The sequence below is a fragment of the Protobothrops mucrosquamatus genome, unplaced genomic scaffold, assembly GCF_001527695.2.
Source record: "Protobothrops mucrosquamatus isolate PMUCROS unplaced genomic scaffold, P.Mucros_1.0 scaffold546, whole genome shotgun sequence".
Lineage (NCBI taxonomy): Eukaryota > Metazoa > Chordata > Lepidosauria > Squamata > Viperidae > Protobothrops > Protobothrops mucrosquamatus.
The window spans coordinates 606,555-628,139 of record NW_015386850.1 but is presented as its reverse complement, the minus strand read 5'-3'; the positions used below and the strand labels follow the sequence as shown (position 1 = coordinate 628,139).

General features: G+C 37.3%; 1 protein-coding gene across 1 annotated transcript in view; it reads left to right on the top strand.

Moving 5' to 3' along the window:
• LOC114922624 (complement receptor type 1-like) overlaps positions 1–21,585 on the top strand; it is a 44,932-nt gene that overhangs the window by 11,714 nt on the left and 11,633 nt on the right. Inside the window, exons 2-17 of the mRNA XM_029284336.1 lie at positions 1,453–1,472; positions 3,224–3,406; positions 3,558–3,752; positions 4,872–4,934; positions 6,758–6,949; positions 7,187–7,369; positions 7,589–7,771; positions 9,288–9,387; positions 10,994–11,079; positions 11,827–12,010; positions 12,597–12,772; positions 13,271–13,453; positions 14,300–14,485; positions 15,606–15,866; positions 16,961–17,146; positions 17,293–17,322. Coding sequence (XP_029140169.1) covers positions 1,453–1,472; positions 3,224–3,406; positions 3,558–3,752; positions 4,872–4,934; positions 6,758–6,949; positions 7,187–7,369; positions 7,589–7,771; positions 9,288–9,387; positions 10,994–11,079; positions 11,827–12,010; positions 12,597–12,772; positions 13,271–13,453; positions 14,300–14,485; positions 15,606–15,866; positions 16,961–17,146; positions 17,293–17,322 — 2,411 coding nt within the window. The remainder of the gene's footprint in view (positions 1–1,452; positions 1,473–3,223; positions 3,407–3,557; positions 3,753–4,871; positions 4,935–6,757; positions 6,950–7,186; positions 7,370–7,588; positions 7,772–9,287; positions 9,388–10,993; positions 11,080–11,826; positions 12,011–12,596; positions 12,773–13,270; positions 13,454–14,299; positions 14,486–15,605; positions 15,867–16,960; positions 17,147–17,292; positions 17,323–21,585) is intronic.

Here is a 21,585-nt window from a genome sequence, read left to right as displayed (position 1 = left end):
TGTGAAATATTCATATGATATATAGTTATAAAGTTAAGTTCGGAATGTCTTGGCATAAGAAAGATACAACTTTTCTTTTCTTTTCTAGAAAAATCATGTGGCCATCCAGGAGAACCAGAAAATGGTAGGCTTATTGTATCAGGAGATTTTCTGTTTGGTTCTACATTAAGTTATATTTGTGAGGAAGGGTAGGTATACAAAAAACTCGTATTGTTTTCATATATTTTGCAATAAGACTGGTGGATGGAAATTTACATCCCGATTTTTCAGAAGAATGGATTTTGAGCTAGGATGAGTTTCCAAGATGAATATTATTATGGTCAACTGAGCAGACATATTTCCAAAGTAGATTTGTGCATCAGACAAAGAATTTGGTGCTTTTTTATATGTTTCTGCATGCACATGCATACTACTATCCTAGTTCAAAAAGTGTTGCTATGATGAAGAACAAGGTGGTGCTTCTCTGCTTATATATAAAAGCTGATTGAACAAAAAAAGAGCTTGTAGTGAGACAAATAGGAGGAAATAGCCAAAATATGGTTTGCATTGGCCATAGTATATTGTCCAAGCCCAGCAGCAAGTGGTTTGTTCAATAGAATATGGCTTGATGCAAAGCATGACCCCACTGAAAGTGTTGCAAGTTGCACACTTTCACCCTGAGGATCATTACAGACTTTTGTAGAACTTAATACAGGCAGATAGGATTGCACTTACAGTGAAATCATGTCAGAAATCTACTGATTCATTTCTCCAATTTATTCTCATCCCTATTAGATATGGTTAATGTAAGTAGTTTTTTATTGCAGGTGGTCTTTGGCGTACAACCATTCATTTGTAACTTTTTTTGAAATTGCAACAGCACTGAAGAAAGTGACTTATGACTATTTTTCACACAAGTGTTGCAGCATCCCCATAGTCATGTGATCAAAATTTGGATGCTTGGCAAGTGTTTTCTATTTATGATGGCTGCGGTGTCCTGAGGTTAAGTGATCATCTTTTGTGATCTTCTGCCAAGCAAATCAATGAAGAAGCTGGTTTCATTTAACCCTGTTACTAATTTAACAACAGTAGTGATTTACTTAACAACTGTGGCAAGAATTTAAGAGGACAATCACTTAAATATGAGCCAGGAGTGTGCTGCAGCTGCCAAAAAAGCCAACACAGTGCTAGGCTGCATTAACAGAGGGATAGAATCAAGATCACGTGAAGTGTTAATACCACTTTACAATGCCTTGGTAAGGCCACACTTGGAATACTGCATCCAGTTTTGGTCACCATGATGTAAAAAAGATGTTGAGACTCTAGAAAGAGTACAGAGAAGAGCAACAAANACTGCATTCATTTCTTTAGCAGCCTTTGTGTTTGCAGCTTTTCCTTAGTTTCTTGGGAGTTCTTATCCATCAACAAGCAGGTGAAAGTCTCTTTTTACTAAGTTTATCATCTGTTCAAAAGATTATATTTTCAAATCAAAGGTATGGTTCTTCATGCTGGAAGAGGAATGTTTGGAAATTATGTTCCCTAAAAAGAAAGAGTGCGATCAGTTCTCAAGGAGGCCATTATTTACATAGAGCTAGACTAAGTTTTACTACTGCTCTTTCATTTTCAGTTCTATGTTGTATGAATCCAGAGAATTATTAGATCCAAAGAAGTTTATCAACCCATATTAACAATTATCTTTGAATGTGATTTTGGCTATACTCTAAAAGGCAATCATACAATTCAGTGCCAACATGACATGTGGGATTTTCCAGCATCCATCTGTCAGTGACATGTAGTGAAGCTGGATTTCATCAATGCCTCTCATAAGTAGAAAACTTAATTAATTCCCATCCTGTCTCCCTCCCATCCCCATGCTTGCCAGTTTCTTCTATGAACACTAAATTTGAAAGAAGCCTTCTTGAGCGTTTTCTTATTAATTAACAGCATGCTATTTTGAGAACAGAATGTTGATGCCCATTCACTCTATTTATTCATTCAATTTATATAGCCACCCATTTCACCAAACAAGTAACTCTGGGCAGTATGCAACAAAACTAAGCACCCAATAAAAACCTGAATACCATTATAAAACCATAAAAAGACTATAAAAACAGAGCAAGAACAAAGAAGTAGCATACAAAGGGATTTTAATAATAATGGAACATATCAGTTCTCCTATTCTCCGGAGGTGCCAGGTCTGCTGGCATAATCAGATCTTAAGGGACCTTCAGAAGCTCAGATCTCACCTGAGTGGGGAGAAGATTCATCACAGCAGAAAAGGCCCACTGCCTCGGGGCTGCCAAATGTAGCTCCCTGGCCAACAGAATCCATAACATACTGGATCTGATGGGATGGGCAGATGGATTTGGGGAGAAAGGGTTTCTCAAGCACCCCTATTCCATGAAGGGCTTTCAACATGAACACCAGCACCTTAAATTAGAACCAGAAGCAAACTAGTAACCAATGCAGCTTGCAAAGCAGAGGTATAATGTGTGTTCTACGGGAACATTCATAACTGCTTACGTTGCTCCATTTTGTACCAGCTGAAATTTCTGGATAGTCTTCAAGGATAGCCCCAGCTAGAGTACATTGCACTAATGCAGTGGTTCTCAACCTTTTTAATGCTGCGACCCCCAACCGGTCGTAAGTCGAGGACTAAACCGGTTGTAAGTCGAGGACTAAACCGGTTGTAAGTCGAGGACTACCCAACTGGTCGTAAGTCGAGGACTTTCCCTGCCCAGGAGCGCCACGCATGCGTGGTTCCGCCCCCTGCGCTGGCCGAGGCATAGCTGGCAAGCGGCAGAGACGGAGCAGGCCGACCACCAGCTGGCCCAGCTCAAGGGAGGTAAGGCACCCGCCGGAAAAGGGGAAAAAAATGGTGGACAGCCTTGCTTGGCGACCCCCGTGAAATGGTCGATTGACCCCAAATGGGGTCGCGACCCATAGGTTGAGAACCGCTGCACTAATACAACCAGGAGGTGACCATGAGTAGGGTCCCTCAATCTGGGAATGGGCACAATTTGCACACAAAATGAAGTTGTGCAAAGGCCCTCTTAGCTGCAGCTGCCACCTGTTCATTAAGCAGGAGTCATGAATCCAGAGGGACCACCAAATTGAAAGGATGCTTTGGAACATTTCACAATCACTTTTTGAGGGAGAACTTCTCAATCTTGAAAGAAATGTATCAGCCCAAGGTACATTCTTAATCTCTTTTTCTTCCCAATCTTCTCCCTTTTTCTTCTAGTGGTGCAATGCCAGACACCCCCAGACATTCAAAATGGGACTCGCAGCAACCAGGAAACAGCAGTATTCCCCAGTGGAATGTTTGTGAAATATACATGCAATCCAGGCTACGCTCTGATTGGAGAGGCAACTATACAATGTATGGATAATGGCACATGGTCTTCTCCTGCCCCTAATTGTGAAGGTACATTTCATGACCACAGCATTTTGCATATTGGCTCTTGAAGTGCTGAAGTATTTTTTTTAGTGAAGGAATTTAATCAGAAATTGAATCATAAAATCTAACAATAAACACTGAGTTCATTTTTTCTTTCTTTCTTCTTTTTTTAAATCAGGAGGTAACTGTGCCACCCCCATTAGGTTAGACTTTGCAGAGCTCACTGATGAGTACCAGAAAATGAATTCCTTTCCTGTTGGGTCATTGGTGCGATACAAATGCAACCCAGGTTATGTTAAGCACCCTCGAATGAATGCCTCTTCTATATGTATCAGGAATCAAGTGTGGTCAGAAGTTCAAGAATTTTGTAAAAGTGAGTTTCTTTTTATATATTTTTAAAATAGGTGCAAATATTCTTCATTTTTTAAATGTATTGTGAAATATTCATATGATATATAGTTATAAAGTTAAGTTCGGAATGTCTTGGCATAAGAAAGATACAACTTTTCTTTTCTTTTCTAGAAAAATCATGTGGCCATCCAGGAGAACCAGAAAATGGTAGGCTTATTGTATCAGGAGATTTTCTGTTTGGTTCTACATTAAGTTATATTTGTGAGGAAGGGTAGGTATACANAAAAGAGTTTGGACAACCATTTGTCTGAAATGGTATAGGGTTTTCTGCCTGAGCAGGGGTTGGACTAGATGACCTCCAAGGTCCCTTCCAACTTTATTGTTGTTGTTGTTGTAAAATGGAGTAAAACTCACTTAATAACTGTCTCGCTTTGCAACAGAAATTTTGGGCTCAATTATGGTCGTAAGTCAAGGACTATCTATATTTATGTGTGGATATTTTAGATTAGAGACCTAGATTGCTTGTCCAAACAAGATTGAGTTTGAAAGGCAGAATATTATAAGTGAAGACTGCAAGAGATATGCTTTCCTGTAATAATTCTTCAATATGCACATTCATTGTTTGTTCTTTGTAAGTACTGGTAATAGATTTTCAGTGTTGTTAGCACATGGTCTTCTAGGAGTTGCTGAGTTGTAATTGTTCTATTGTTTTCCACTGGCATTTCTGGGAATGGCTGAAAGGAAATTGAACCCAGGAAAAATAAGTGGCCATCCCATAGTAGTTTCTATTTTAATGCAGGTACATTTTGATTGGACAGTCTTCCATACAATGTGTCTTGCATGAAAAAAAAGTAAAATGGACTGACAGCCTTCCTGAATGTCAGCGTAAGTAGAGCATATAATTATATTTATTTAGCTAAATAATGATTCCAATGTGACCTCTTTTCAAAATCATGTCTGATATCATGTACTTCAATGAACAAGCAGGTCTGGAAATTTGGAAAGCTAAAATGCTATTAATCTGGAGAATGCCAAAGTTCAGAATAAAAGCTTTAGTTGTGGATATGAAGCATGTTCATCACAGTTGGTGATATCACTATCAAAAATGGGGTCTAACCTACCATTAATGTCTCATGTGCAGACTCCATTCAAATTGATGAGTCTGATATTAGAGCACAGCAGTGCAGGCAAAGTGTAATTCAAGGTACAATATGCTCTTGTACATTATTATAAAATAACCTTATAATTTTTGTATGTACAAATTCAGAGATTTCATCTTTTGATTTAAAGAACATGTGCACAAAATAATTTTTACTAACTTTCTATCCCATTAGGAACTGATTAAATAACATAAATAAAATAATATTGTTTTTAACTAGAAAATTTGTGGCAGCTTCATTTTATCATTTTCAGTGCAGCATAAACTGTCATGAACACAATTGTGTTGCAATAATTAATCTTGAAAATGCTAAAGAATTGAACATATTTTTGCAATTACATCTAAAAGTCACATTATTTGCCTGAATCCATTTTTTGGGATTTTGTAGCGGCTTATCATATCTTTGTGATTTTTCCTGGAGTCTGGGAAAAGAGAGATATGACTTAAAACATATGGATTTTTGATTGATGGATGCATATATTAATCAAATTTTATGTTAATTGATACTTTTACATACTGCACTAATAGGCACTGAGAGATTTATTGTCCACAGAAAAATCAGAATATTTCAGAGCCTCCAGTATAGTGTTGGGAAGCCTGTGGATCTCCATATTGTATATTGTTCAAAAACAGTTCCCATTACCTAATGCCATTCCCAAGGATATCTGGATCTGATGGGAATCTGGGAGTCCAGCAAAATCTTGAATGTTCCAACTGTACCACTTCCCACCTCTTTTTTAATGTTCTTTTAGTGTCATACTCTCAAAGAAAATAACATAGGTTATTTTGGTAACAATGGTTCATCTAAAATGCCATAGGAGTAGATGTCCATGGCTGTGAACAGTAGATGCCTTGGTCACATGGGGACCATCCATTTTTAATATCTCCCCATTGCTGCCAGAGGAATGAATTTGAGGGTTGCAGTAGGGAGGAGACTGAGAACTGACCAGACTGTGATCCAACTGTAGTGCAGATGTGATCTTCAGTGACAAATGGAAAATAATCAGAATTCAACAAAACCCAAATATTCATTTCCTCCAGGCAGTAATTTCTTCTATTTGCATGTCAACATCCCAACATCAATTGAAGTTCAATTCAGATATCCAAAAAAAGAGAAAATGCTTATGCCACAACACTCTTGTTAAATGACATCAGCCAATCAAACATGCCTGAAGCCCAGAGGTCATGATGAATTTTTTTTTAACTTAGAACTGATGATGTTATGTAGTTTACTAATGAAACATCTGCAACAAAACCATCAACCTTTGAGAGCACCAAAGATCCCACAATTCATTGCCAAACTACAAATTTTGTCTTGTATTGCAACCTTTATTAGTTTTCAGTTTTGATAACTATCAGTATTTAATTTCAACAATTGTTTTTTCCCCATATTGATTCTGCCCAAATAAAACTTTCTTATTATCTGTCCTTTAGGTGTATTTTTTTCTAGTCCAAGCTTACCAAAGTTTCAGTTGAGTGAAAATGGTCTGACTTCTTCTTTTTTTTAAATCCTTTTTCTGTATGTCCCTGAAACAACATCAAAGAAACAATGTGAAAAATTACATGTCAGAGATAGTTATACACTGTTTTTAAAAGAAGAGTACTAAGACCCCATAATATCAATTGCTTGTAAAAGCCTTAAAAAAGGCAAATTACTGACTCCATAGTAGTTCTTTATTTACAGCTGCAACTGCCACAGCAGATAATGATGCTTGAAATAGCATACGTGTTTTACATTTGACCATTCTTTTAACAACATATTGCATTAGAGTCATGAATATTATAAATGTTCCAGGCTTTATATCTACTCTCTGATAAGGAAAATGAAGTTCATTTATTTTTATAACACAATCTTTACCTTTTTCTAGCTATCTTGTGTTCATCACCACCAAATATTCCCCATGGCAAGCACAGTGGAATGTATTCGGAAGAGTTCGACTATGGGACAGCTGTAAGGTATACCTGTGACGAAGGCTACCCCCTTATTGGAAATGCCTCTATTTACTGTACATCTAAGGATGGGATAAACGGAGAATGGAGTGGCCGTGCATATTGTGGAGGTGAGTTTTCCTGCTCCAATCCTTGGTTCTTGTGTTCCTTCCCAAGCAAGGACCATCAGCTGCTAACCAGAAACATTTAAGATGATTTTTTCAAACATTTCCTTGGGCACCTCACACTGACAAACTAATTACCTCTATTCCTTAGCTACCCAAACTGAACTAATCAGGCCTGACACTTTTACAGAGCGATTCCAATTTTTCTCCTTATGTGCTTCTGATATATGTTTCATTTTTCAGTGCCACAGTGTCCATCTCCTCAGATCAAGAATGGAAGGATTGTGGCTGGAGTTTCCAGAATCTACACATATAACCAGAAAGTTAGTTTTGAGTGCATTGGGGGCCACAGTATGGTTGGCTCCAAAGTGAGCTATTGCCAAATGGATAGTACATGGAATCCCCCCCTTCCTGTCTGTGAATCTGGTAAGGATGAATCTGGATTTTCTATTTTTTGAACAATATTAAACTTCTGTTCTTTTTTGACTATGCATTCCAATTTCCTTCATTCTCAGTCAGTGGAAACTATGGTGCTCGCAGTTGGGCCTAGAGAACAACTAGTATGTTACTTTTCCCCCTGATGTATCATCCCAGAGTCTATTCTTAATTTGATTTTCTTCCCAATCTTCTCTCTTCTTCTTTTAGGGAGGCAATGCCCACCACCCCCAGACATTCAAAATGGGATTCGCAGCAACCAGGAAACAGGAGTATTTCAAAGTGGAATGCTTGTGAAATACACATGCAATCCTGGCTATGTTCTGATTGGAGCGGCAACTCTTCATTGCACAAATGCTGGCAGATGGTCTTCTCCTGCTCCTAACTGTGAAGGTACCTTTTGTGACCACAACATTTTTTCTGTAAGCTCTTGAAGAAAGTCCAGAAACAGAGGATCACTCTTCACATGGGTTTCCATTTATTTACTGAATGAAATGTTTAGAAAGAAATCCTTAACTTGCTTCAAAAGCTGCTGTGGTGTCAGAACTAGCAATATTTAGGCTAGAGTCCAACATTTTATAACTGATGATTTGAAGCTTCACTGAAGGGGGTCTGGAAAAGGAATAACTGCTGACAAAAAGCCCTTTCCTGGGCTATTCCTTTTGGGGGGAATCATGGTGCTGCTCTCCCCATCTCTAGTGTTCATGTGGGAATAGTTGCAGAGAGCTATGAATAGTTTGGAAATCTTTTATTGGGACTGATGTGATATTAGTGTGAATTTAGTTTTTGAAAAGCACACATTTAGGGTTTTTTTTAAAAAAAATGAAATAATAAAAGCATATGTACTCAATTAATAATAAGCCTTGAGTTCTTCAAGACAGGGTCTGATGAATAAGCCTACTAACCTTGCAGACTATGAAAAATATCCATTCTTGGTCTGTTTTACTCATTCTCATGTCCATATTTGGGATAAATGCACAATGCACCAAAAACAAGGTTATATCAGAATTTTGTGTTCAGACCCAATGCAAATTATGATAAAGAAATTCTGGATTTATAAATCAAGGAGAATCATGATTTTGAGTTCTACATTCTTGATGAAAAATTAGTATAAAACTAAATTATAAAACTAGTATAAAACTAAATAGGAAATGCCATCAATTATTGGTATTTTTAAATCCTGCAGTGTAATTGATGTAAGAGGAAGATATTGTTTTCCCTTTTCTAAAGTGTTTAGGTTTTCAAAATATATGCACCTTGTTAACTATTTTTGGTAGGAAAGAACATAAAGAAATTCTACTCTTTTTATTTTTGGTTGACTGTTCTCTAATTAATAGTGTTCTGTAATTAAAATTGAGAAAGTTATAGAAAATTAGTGTAGGTAATCAGGTAGAATTAGGAATAATCGAAGTTTCCCTATCTATCAAATTGAACATGGCAATAGTATGTTCAGTGATAATGCTAATAGTATTAATAATATTAATAATAGCTGACTATTTTAAATTTGTTTGTTTCTTTGTTTTGGAGGCACCTGTGGCCTTCCCATTCAGTTAGATTGGGCAGAGATTGCAGATGAATAATAAAAAATTAAGTTGTTTCTTCTGGATTCAGTTGTGAAATATATATGTCATCCTGGTTATGTTAGGAATCCTGAACTGAAAACCATAATGATGTGCATTAGGAATAAGATTTGGTCAAAAATTCATGAATTCTGTCAAAATGAGTCTTCCTTTACTCTGATCAATCTATAAGATAGGATGGATATCCTTTCAGAGTGTATCAAAGTCTTAACCTTTGGGAGTGTATTTGTTGGTTGCTAAATACAGACAGAAACCTTGAATCAGTTTTATACATTTTGTGTTACCCAAAACATAACATGGAAAAGTAGAATCTCTCTGTTTTCTACTAGGAATATCATGTGGACATCCAGGAGATCCAGAGGGTGGCAGATTGCTTGTAACAGGAGATTTTCACTTTGGTTCCACTGTAAATTATCAATGTGAGGAAGGGTAAGTTTCAAGGAATCCAGCACAATTTCCAGTGGTGAGATTATTCCTGTTTCTTTCTTCCTTCTTTGAATAGTGTAACCTGAAATTGTCTGATGAGAACTCTTCTGGGTGGGGTGTAGGAAATTTCATTTTCCTCACCAGTCATTGGGCAGGGCCTATACCTCAATGAGGAAGAGGCATGCACACACATACCAAGGAGTTTTTAACATTTTGTTGAAACACTGCAAGCCCCCCACTGTTGTTCTCCAGGTGCCATTAGCAGAGGCTTGTCAGCAAATGGCCCTCCACCAAGGCCCAATAAATCAGAGTCCATAAAGTTTAACCATGAAATACAAAGGCTGAAGTCAAGGCATAAGTCTGCAAGTCCACACATGAAGTCCAAAGTCCAGGCCCAAGCCTCAAGTCCAGGCATGGTATCCAAAGTCCAAATCTAAAACCCAGGCATGAAATCCAAAGTCCAAAAATGAGGTCAGAAAGGAAACAAGGCACAGGTCCAGAATCAGGAAACACGAAGTTAGAGCACATACACGGCAGGGAAGTGAATGGTTGTCTCCAACACCGCTTTGTTCCAGGTATCAGACTAAGTGGTCACCAGCTGGAGCAACTCATTAGGAGAGACGAGGCAGCCTCCTCATGAGTAGCCTCACCTAATTTCCATGTGCCTTCCTCTGCTTGGCTCTATATGCCCTGGGATCTGGCAGGGAGGCAATTCCTCCTTGTCTCCTCTAACCAGGTACAATTATGCCTCTTCTTCACCCTGTACCTCTGGCTGGTCATCCATGCTTCCCAGCTCAGCTGTGTCACTTCTCTTTCCTCTTCAGCCAGGCCCTCGTTCAGTCACCACCCCACCAGCCCTTCCAATGTTCCTGACCTCTCCTCCTCTTGCCCATCCACTCCTGGCATGGCGTCTCCTGCGCCCTCCCCATGCTTCTCTGCGTCCTTTCCCACAATCCCTAGAGCTGGCTCTTGTTGTCTGAGCCAACATCCAGGGAAGCCTGTCCTGGCCAGGTTGGGAGGCCTTAGCCAGCTGTTGCATCTTTCTCTTTCAATCTAAGTTTGCTAAAAACAAAATCGTAAACAAAAATTAGACTAAGCAGAATGAAAAGGAAGGACCACTGTCAGGTTCACAGATTGTATCATTGAACAGCAGAGTTGAACACATTCCTCCTTCTGATATATTTTCTCTAGAAAAAAAAACAGTAGGAAATTTCTGCTTCTATTGTATGATTATAAATATATAAGACTTTTGCCAAAATAAGACTTAGCAGTCATGAAAACTAATGTCTCCTGCACGCTGCTATTTTGCTATCTAGCAATCTGTCTCTACACATAACACATATGCTGTCTGTCTACACATGAATGCATATAAATATCTATTGACACCACATGAATAAAAAAGCATGGGATGAATGAATACTAAAAGACTTAGTCATATTTATTCCTGCATTTTATTCAGACCTGAAGATCACCTCGGAACTGAGACAATTCTAAGCAGCTCATTTTGAATTAGACAAAAGGATGTAGAATGTCCATTTGATTCCAACCATCTAAAGTCTGCATACAAAAAATAAAATGATTTTATGCTGTTTCTTTTGTCTTGCTATAGGTATAGGCTGATTGGAAAGTCTTCCAGAAGCTGTGCATTGTTCGGTAAAACAGTAGCATGGACAGGTGACCCTCCTTATTGCCAGAGTAAGCAGCACTCAAAATGCAGATCTAGCCTAGGATATTTGTTAGAAAAGGTTTATGAATGTCGATATTCTAAAACAGAAACTATAGCAGCGGTTCTCAACCTATGGGTCGTGACCCCATTTGGGGTCGATCGACCATTTCATGGGGGTCGCCAAGCAAGGCTGTCCGCCATTTTTTTTGTCCGCCATTTTTTTCCCCTTTTCTGGCGGGTGCCTTACCTCCCTTGGGCTGGGCCAGCTGGTGGTTGGCCTGCTTCGTCTCTGCCATTTGCCAGCTACGCCTCGGCCGGTGCAGGGGGAGGAACCACGCATGCGCGGTGCTCCCGGGCAGGGAAAGTCCTTGACTTATGACCGGTTGGGTAGTCCTCGACTTACGACCGGTTTAGTCCTCGACTTACGACCGGTTTAGTCCTCGACTTACGACCGGTTGGGGGTCGCGGCATTAAAAAGGTTGAGAATCACTGAACTATAGAGACAGATAAAGTGATGCAAATCATATTAAAGATAATGAAACCTACATAAAAGAGTACTTCACCCTTAGGCAACATTATATCAAGCTGCAAGCAAGTCATATTACAGCATATCCCTAAATGCTAATTGAACTATAATGTTTATCAGAAAATCTATGGACAAACTAGTTACTTCTATCCCTCAGGTATATAAACTGAATCAATCAGGCCTGTCCCTTCTGCAGAGTGATTCCAATTTTTTCTCCTTATGTGTTTCTGATATATGTTTTATTTTTCAGTGACACAGTGTCCATCTCCTCAGATTAAGAATGGAAGGATTGTGGCTGGAATTTTCAGCTCTTACAAATATAACCAGAAGGTTAGCATTGAATGCATTGGGGGCCACAAGATGGTTGGTTCCAGAGAGATCCATTGCCAGGTGGATGGTACGTGGGATCCCCCCATTCCTGTCTGTGAACAGGGTAAGATTTTCCATTTTTAAAAAATAATTTTCAGAGCTCTATTTTATTCTGTTTGACCTAAGCACTACATTTTCCTTCTCTCACAGTGTTGAGAGAATAATAAATTCACAATTGTTGCAGCCAAGAGAACAAGTTGTATCTTAATAATTTTATTATTCAACTATTGACAAAGTGGTATTAAAACATTTATTGAATATGAAAAATGCATTATATTAATTAGAAACAAGTTTCTCCTCTCCTTTCCTCATCTAGGAAAAACACAATCTAAAGTACTGCAAAAAGATAATAGTGAGCAGGACGCAATGCTCTGAGTGGAAGAGGAAACCATATATTTATCTAAAGTAGGGGTAGGCAACCTCAGCTTGTTTATGACTCATGGACTTCAGCTCCCAGAATTCCTGAGTCAGCTTAGCATAGCTGATTCTGGGAGTTGAAGTCCATGAGTCATAAAAGAGCCAAGGTTGCCTACCCCTGAATTCTAAAGGATTAGCATTTGGGAAAATTTCTTCAAGTTTCACTATCTTCTTTCCTTGACTGCTTTCACTCTTTGAAAATCAATAGTGCTTTTATACCTTTTCAGAGATTGAATGCAAGTCACCTCCAGATATCCAGAATGGGGTTCACAGCAACCAGGAAGTAATGGTATTCAAAAGAGGAATGTGTGTGAAATATACATGCAACTTTGGCTATACTCTAATTGGAGATGCTACTATTCATTGCACAGACTCTGGCACATGGACCTTTCCTGCCCCTCATTGTGAAAGTAATTTTTTTTATTAATTGCTGCTGGTAACATAAAGCTTCATAGCATAAAAAAGGCCTTTGGGACTGAATTTGGATATGCAATATACAGGTTAAAGAATCTACTCAATCATAAGCCTCACTAACTTACTCTAAATGAGATATTGCCAGGGTTTTCTAATTGCACTAAGTCCAAAATGTGGTTTGTTTGTTCTGACTTTGTGTATTAGTGAACTCAAAAACAGTTGAGCTTCTGTGACTAGGTTCTGTGGCTTAATATTATAGGTGAACCACTCTATTCAACAAACACGGCTTAAGACATATCTAACCTACTGTATTGGGCTCTGCAATAATGGGAAAAAAATGAGAGCAGAGGAGATCACATAAGGTGTCTAATGCCCTTAGAAAAATGAAGGGATCAACTTGTAGTAAATGGCCTTTAATTGCAACTTTCTACTAAGTATCACATCAAAATGGAATTCTGAACACTGTCCTCTGACTTCCTTTTTTTTTCTTTTAGAATCACAGTGTCCCTTCCCTCCAAGCATAGCCAATGGAAAACATGATGGTTCGGCTTTGCAAATGTTTACTTCTGAAATGGCTGTAACCTATTCTTGTGATCCAGGCTATTTGCTTGTTGGAAAGGCATCTATTTCCTGTGGACCTTCTGGAACCTGGAGCCTTCCTGTGCCATCCTGTGAAGGTAATAAAAACTGCAATGTGTACTGTTTGGGCTAACATGGAATATCATTACTTTGTATTGCACATACCAGTCTTTTCCTTCAATTTATTGTATTTCAAGCACACTTTGAAACCATTTTGAATTATGGAATTCAATTCTTGGGTTGTTGGAAGGCAACTCTCTTGGTTTGATTTGAGAAAAAGATAGCTCTCAAGTAAGAATGCATTGTCATTCTCAATTTGTTCAAAAGGTGACTACCATGGGCAGAATTACCAAAGTTTGTTTCTGGAGAATACATGCATCACATCTGTCACAACAGCTATTCTCTTGGTGGTATGCTGTTTGATCAATTACAGCTTTTGGCAGATCTCGAATGAAGATACTTACCATTCTTTGATCTTTTGTAGTTATGCATTGTCTCCCACCCCCGAAAATCATCCATGGGAAGCATGTTGGTGAAGACTTCACATATGGGAAATCAGTAATCTATATTTGTGATGCCGGCTATTCCTGCATTGGAAACTACAGCATTACATGTATTTGGAACAGCTCAAACTCTGTAAAGTGGAGTGAAGCCCCCAGATGCCAAGGTCCTTTATTGCTTGTATTTTGAAAATCAGTGGCTCAGTCTTCTCTGCTACCTTTCACAGGGATTGGGGTGGCTTGTCAGGAATGGGTGCTTGAAGCCAGATGGAAAAGAGTACTATAATTGGACTGTGCATACTGTCATGCTAATGACTTTTATAGTATTATTTATTGAAGGTCTACAATAGATGTATCACAGCCAATCTGAATGTAATAATTTGGGTGGAATTTGAGAGGTAAATGGACATTGTGGTAATACAGTTGCATCACTTCTTTCTGTAGGTTGCCTTGCACCACAAAGTATTGCCCATGGCAAACGAGACAATGTTACTTTGGAAGATTTCCCCTATGGCTCCTCTGTGACTTATCATTGTGATCCAGGCTTCTTTCTTATTGGAGCACCAACCATTTACTGCCAGACTTCTGGAACATGGGATCAACCTGTCCCTCAGTGTAAAAGCGAAGAATGTATGTGAGAGTTAGTTGTTAAACTTGTTGTACTTCAATAGTGTTAAGTGACATCTGGTGTCAAGGATGTGGGGTGATTCCTACAGTAAGAGCTGCACTGCCTAGACCTCAGTAACTGAAACTGGCAGCATCTGAGAGAAATACATGGGCCAAGGAATCAAGAGCTTTGTCACTGTGTCTCTTGAAAATACATTGTGACAAGATGCAAGCAAGGCCTGTGTTGTCCCACTGAACTTTTGTTTCTTCTAGAAGAGCAAACTTAGAAGTGGTGTTTTATACAAACATTCTTTTATAAACTAATGAGCATTTTTTGAGCTCATTAATGAGCTGTGGTGGCACAATGGTTAGAATGCAGTACTGCAGGCTACTTCTGCTGCCTGCTGGCTGCCTGCAGTTCAGCAGTTTGATTCTCACTGGCTCAAGGTTGACTCAGCCTTCCATCCTTCCGAAGTCAGTAAAATGAGGACCCAGATTGTTGGGGACAATATGCTGACTCTGTAAACCACTTAGAGAGGGCTGTAAAGCACTATGGTGTGGTATATAAGCCTAAGTGCTATTACTAGTGCTATTTTGTTTTGTTAATCACCTTGACACTAAGGTAGTCCTTCACTTACAACCATTTGTTTAGCGACCATTTGAATTTACAATAACACTGGGAAAAAAAGAGTTATAACCGTTTCTTGCATTTATGACTATCACAGCATCCCCAGGGTCAAAATTCAAATACTTGGCAATCAACATGTATTTACAATGGTTGCAGCATCCCAGGATCATCTGATTGCCATTTGTGACCTGGCCAGCCAGCTTCCAACAAGCAAAGTCAATGAGAGAAGCCAAATTCATTTAATGGCTGTGTGAGTCACTTAACAACTGCAGTCTTTTGCTTAACAACCATGGCAAAAAAGTCATAAAGTTGGGTGTGACATAACATAACTGCGTTCCTTAGCAACAGAAATTATGATCCATAAGTTGAGGGCTACTTATATTTCTTTTGCAGTGCAGAAACCATGCAAATGATTGTTTTTTGTTTTAGGGAAACCGTTCACACAATTTATTACCAAGCCATTAAAAAAATTCATAGTGGTTTTGAAGGTTTAATTTCTTCATTATTTTTTTTTAGATATGGAGGCTATCAAACAAAGTGACTCCCAGGTGACCAAGGATGGGAACAATCAAATAGAAAAAATAACTGGATCATTCATAAAAAGCACAATACATTCAAAAATCAACAAAACAACTACCAAGGACTTAGCAACTACCTTAACCCTAGGCCCTGGAGGAGAGGCAGATATTCAAAAATTTCTGGAACCATTAAATGGTGGGAGCCAAAGAGATCTCCAGAAAGATGCTTTTCCAGAGGTCAGAAATTGCAGTGGAGAAGGTGTGTTTCCTAGCTTCCAATAGGAAGGCAGGATGAAGAACTGTATTCTTTAGTGATTTATTATATTTCTATTTATCATTGTATTTCTCAATATTTCTTATGGCCCAGTCTCTGGTAAGGCATGCTAATGATTATTTATTTATTTATTAAATTTATATGTTGCCCATCTCACTATCCAAAGTGATGCTGGAAGGTTTACAATACAATTATACAAGCAACAGCTGGAGGATACAGGGTTTCTATCGCAAAGGGACACCTTTTTTATATGTGATGGCATATTTCTAAATAAGGGACACTATGAAATATGAAATTATGTATCAATTACATCTAGATAAATTATATATATACTTAATAACCAAGTCAGTGTGAAGACTAATTCATTCCCTGGAGTTTTTGGATCAGTACAAGGAATAAAAGCATCTGCCAATTTCTGCCTTTTTTTTTGAGCCTTATAAGTATTAATTATTTTATCTCAGAGGCCACAGGCTATTATTGCTTGAATATGACATTATTCCTTGAATGTAATCAATACTTTTTAGATGTATTGAATTTTTAAACGTAATTTGTAAATATCTCAGAACGAGGCTCCAAACATAGCATGTTAATGAATGATGAATGTGATACATTAATTAATTAGGATCCAGGTCTTGCTTCAAAAATATGGTGTTAAGTTGAAAACTGCAGCCCCCAACCTTATACAAACAATTGTTTCCTGCCCAAGATAATTTTTGATAGCATGAGAATCATCTTCCTCTAAAACTGTGATGGCCAGGGTACAGTTAAGTTATTGCAGTTTCTCTCCTCCCAAAAATCTATTAGCTTTAATGTCATTAGTGGCAACAAACTCATTTAGGTGGAGGCAGGAGATTGTCAGTGAGAGTGAAAGTGTGGGTAAAAATTAAGATGAAAATAAATTAACTTTCCTATTTTCTATTATTCTTATTTAAACTTCAGTTAAAAATATTTTTGCTCTACCTCTTTGAATGATAATGCTGCATCTCTGGCAACCCCCCTACAATTTGAGTTGTAAAGGCAAGTGTGGCTCCTTGCTGCAAAAAGTGTCTTAAGAACTTTTCTTCAACTTTGATTTTCAGTAGATGGCTGCACCCTCCCACCACTTTCTGATAGCAGGGAAGCAGAAACAGAAACCGTGATTCAGACTAGTGCTAAGGTGACTCTGGAGTGTGAAAATGGCTATGTCAGGAATGATACTTCTCCTATTCAAGCGCAACAGATAGGACGGGATGCTCCTGTGCCAGCATGTACATCAAGTAAACAAAGTAAGTTGGAAATAAGGCTCTAAAGATTTGAGAGAGAATTTAAATTTATATTGTTTGGAGATTCTCAAAAATATTTTCAAGAGCTGGTAAATTTAATTTCCCCTTTCACTGACAGATTGTAACTCTTGTTTTGCTTCTTTCTTTAGGCTCCTACAATTTTGCTACACTAGGTTTTGGTAAGTAATTTTTAGAACCTCCCATTGAGTGCAGAAAGACACAGCATTGTGGACCTTGCATTCCATAAACACTGGATAAGATAGGCCAGTGGCTACTAGTCAAATGTCTGCCCTGTTCTTTAGTTGTCTTTGTCAGATGAGCACATATACTGAGTAATCGTGATAACGGAGCTAAAAGAAAATGAGAAAGGAAAAGAAGGTATTGCACTGCATATGATAATAGCAAAGTTGTCGAAGCAACTTGACATAAGAGAAAGAAAAAAAATAACTTTTCATTCATAATATTATTCTGAATTATATATTATTCAGCTTAGTTTGTAATAAAACCAGTGCTTTCTTTAACCTTTCCTTTTAGAGAAAATCATAACCGAACAAAGAAAAATATATTTGTTTGGTTTTAATAGGTTCTGTGGGAAGTATCCTGTTACTTGTTCTTATTTTGGGTGGTGTGATATGGATTGTCCTTCTGCAAAAGAAAAAGCGGTGAGCATTTATTTATTTAATATATTTTATTGACTTTTTACAATAACAATTGTTAGTACTTGGTAAACAACGTGTTGTTTGGGTTCATATATTTAACAACAATCAATAATAGTTAATTTCTATGATTTCATAATCAACATACTAATTAGAAATACCTTTCCTTGATCCTCTCTTCTTCCAATAATATTCTCCTTTTACCAACATTGAGTAAATATAGTTCATAGTATTTTTAATACATATAAAGTTGAATATATTTTTTTCTAATATTTATACGAATAACAATAACATCAATATGTAGCATCTTTTCTAATCAGCTTATTTTACAACTGTGTTTGCAAAAAATCATCTTATGTAAATCGCTTGAAGTCCTGTTTTCAGAATTCTTATTTAAGCTTAATTTTCTACAGTAATCAAAACATTTCTTGTCAATTATAATTTTCTCAAAATTGATTATATTTAAATATCCAAAACATTTCATACATTTAAATCATCCCAGTATTTTACGTTTCCCATATCATTAAAAAATACTATACTATTTATAAATCACATCTCTCTTATTATAAAACCCATTCATGTCTGAAATTTAACTATTCTTTTAATCATATTCAAACAAGTATTTGATCATATAGTACTCCATCTGTTAGGTCACATCATCTCTCGAGACTGGTTCTCTCCTATTCTTATTTAAGTTTAATTTCCCCTCAGTATTCAGAACATTTCTTATCAATTATAATTTTCTCCAAGTTGATTACATTTAAATATCCAAAATATTTTGTTTAATTCATCCCATTATTTTTACATTTCCCATATCATAAAGAGATACTATACTATTTATAAATCATATTTCTCTTGCTATAAAACTCATTCATATCCAAGATTTAACTATTCTTTTAACCATATTCAAACAAGTGTTTAGTCATGCAGTACTCCATCTGGTAGGTTAAATCATCTCTCTTGAGTCTAGCTCTCGCCTTCTTCTTTTATCAGACAGCTTTCCAAATCAGTATGTTCAGTTTGCTAGGGGATTCTTCCTCTATTTTTATAAGTGTTGTTAAAAATGGGAAAGACAAGTTGAGTAAGGCGCTTTTGAGGGGGAGTTTCACCCATTTATATTCGTTAAGAAGCTTCCACTTTCCTTCTCCCTCAATTTCTCTTTTTATCTTTTGTCTCACAAACTCTAGTGGTTCTCCTGACAGCTCTATAATCCATTTTATCAAATCTTCTTTCTTATCCTCAGTTTTGTTTTGAAGTCCTGAAAAATAAAATGTCTTTTCTGATATTATGGCAAAATCCTGCAGATTTTTTGTTGTCTGTGTTAAACTGTGATTTTCTTCATTTGTAGCCTTCATCTTTGTGTCACTTTCCTCTGGTTTTTGTTCTATTGTCTGAATTATTTGTCCATTCTGTGTCATCATTTTCTGAGAGTTTTTTAATTGTGAGTTTAGGTCAAGAATGTGCTCATTTATATCATCAAAATTATTTTTAATCTCATCATGATTTGAAACAATTGTCATTTGAATTAATTGCAACATAGCATGCATTTCCTCCTGGAAGATATTTGTCTTGTCTTGAAGTATTACTCCTCCAGATCTCTGCTACTCCAGACTGGATATTTTAGAATAGAATATTGAGTGTGGTTTTCTACCACTTTTGGTTATGCATTCAACCTCCATTTTCATCAAACCAACCAGTCTTAAGTTCCAAACACCATAGTCTTATATAGTTTTTATATTTGTGAACAGTCCAAAATGTTCAACCACTTAAAAACAATCCAGTAATTTCCCCCTAGAAAAGTGGCCAATAAGTCAAGATTTTTCTTTCTCTGCAAACAATTCTTGAACTTAAATATCACAGCTCAGTAAGTATTTATAATCCGAGGTCAGCATATTTATAACAATTGTGTTTCTCATTCTGCAAAAGATAGCCCAGTGTATTTTCTTTCCTCTATTCCCAGCTGTTCTCTATTTAGCTAAGATTCACTGAGGATCAAAGGAACAAGTTGTGTCTTGCCAATTTCTGAGGCAGGGCAGCTGTAGTTCTATAGTCTGATCCACCACTAGATGTCAGTAGCTATTTATTTTCCAACTTTTCCAACTTTTAAAACAAAAACATCTTTTTTTGTATTTTTCTCAATATTCTTTCAAATGAAAAATCTTAACAATTTCCATAGCTTTCAGTTTTATCCAGGTTACAGCTTTACATTAATCCATGTCAATATATTTCTGTCCCCCATAAAGATTAATTTGCCACTTCCGTCTATGGAAAGGTGGGGTTATAATCCTCTTCCTTCTCACTTTTGGAGGATTTTTTGCTTCTTGGGGATCTTTTCCAGTTAATCAGTTTCGAATAGAATAGAATAGAGCTGGAAGGGACCTTGGAGGTCTTCTAGTCTAGCCTCCTGCTCAAGCAGGAGAACCTATACCATTTCAGACAAGTGACTATCTTAGCCTTTTTAAAAATCTCCAGTAATTGAGCGCCCATGATTTCTGGGGGCAAACTGTTCCACTGGTTTCAAAATAGAGAAGATCTATGTTCTCACCCAGTTCCAAACACACTGTTCAGTTGTTCTTAGTTGGTACTTTTGGACTTTGGATGCCGGTAACTTGGGCTAGTCCCCGGAGTGCAGCTAGCCTTTCTCCTGCCGGGTTGGAGGGCTACCCCTGAATCAAACGGATCAACCACCATCGTTCCGTGATTGATGGGAGGGGGGCCCTCCTTTGTCACCTATCCGGGGAGACTTTAGACCCATTTAGGGTCCCCTGGCAGGGCGAAACCAGCTGTGGGGTACGGAGCTATGCAATCCCTTGGCTGTGTTGCTACGACACAAAACCGGAAGTCCCTCTCGGTGAGCATTTATTTGTTTACATATTTATATTGAAGGAAGTAAGAATTTGAGTAGTAGTAAGTAGTAGTAGAAGTAGTAAGAATTTGAGATGAATATTCCACCAAATATCGATATGGAATATATGCACTGAAATACAGATATTTTATAAGGAAAAGGTTTTTGCCATTCCCATGAGCATATCTATTTTGAGTTTAGCATTGGTAAAATAAGAACAGACCATTAATCCATAGGAATTCTCATCTGCCATTTCAAACAATGCATCTAAATGTATTTTTAAGTATTTATACCCATTTGGTTTATCTTCTCAATTATGTTCTCCCTATTACTTCAGCAATTGTACCTGTGAAGCCCAAAGAAAGTATTGTGTTGATAATTATGAAGATTCCCCACTCTAAGAAAACTTTGTCTTCATAGCTACAGGTAATAATCTCACTATAAGATTACTACTTTAGGATGAAAATACATTACTTGTATAAAGGAATATGGCTGTGAGTCAGATGGTTTAAAATAATTTACAGCGCATATATAATTTGGGGATGGGCTGTTGTTCAGCGACTTGTTAGGAAAATTTCTTTGTACCTTCTCTAGCTTTTCATTGTCAACCTGTTAGAAAGTAGGTGAAATCAGTTGTGTATTATTTGCTTACAAGCGATTTTACTACCTTGCTATTATCTCTACATTACATATAAATTGCCTGCTTTTTTATATTTACTGAAATTCTTGTTCTCATTCAATGAAATGTCACCTTTATTTTTTCCTAGGACAAGATATTATTCTTAATTGGCAGTTTCTTCTGAGCAAGCAAGTAAAAATTAGCAACAAATATTATGCTAACATTGACGGTTATGCTGAGAAGCAATTAATGTATAATATACTCCTGAAAAATAAATATGAAGCAGAGTTAGTTATATGACATACATGCTTAGGAAGGAATG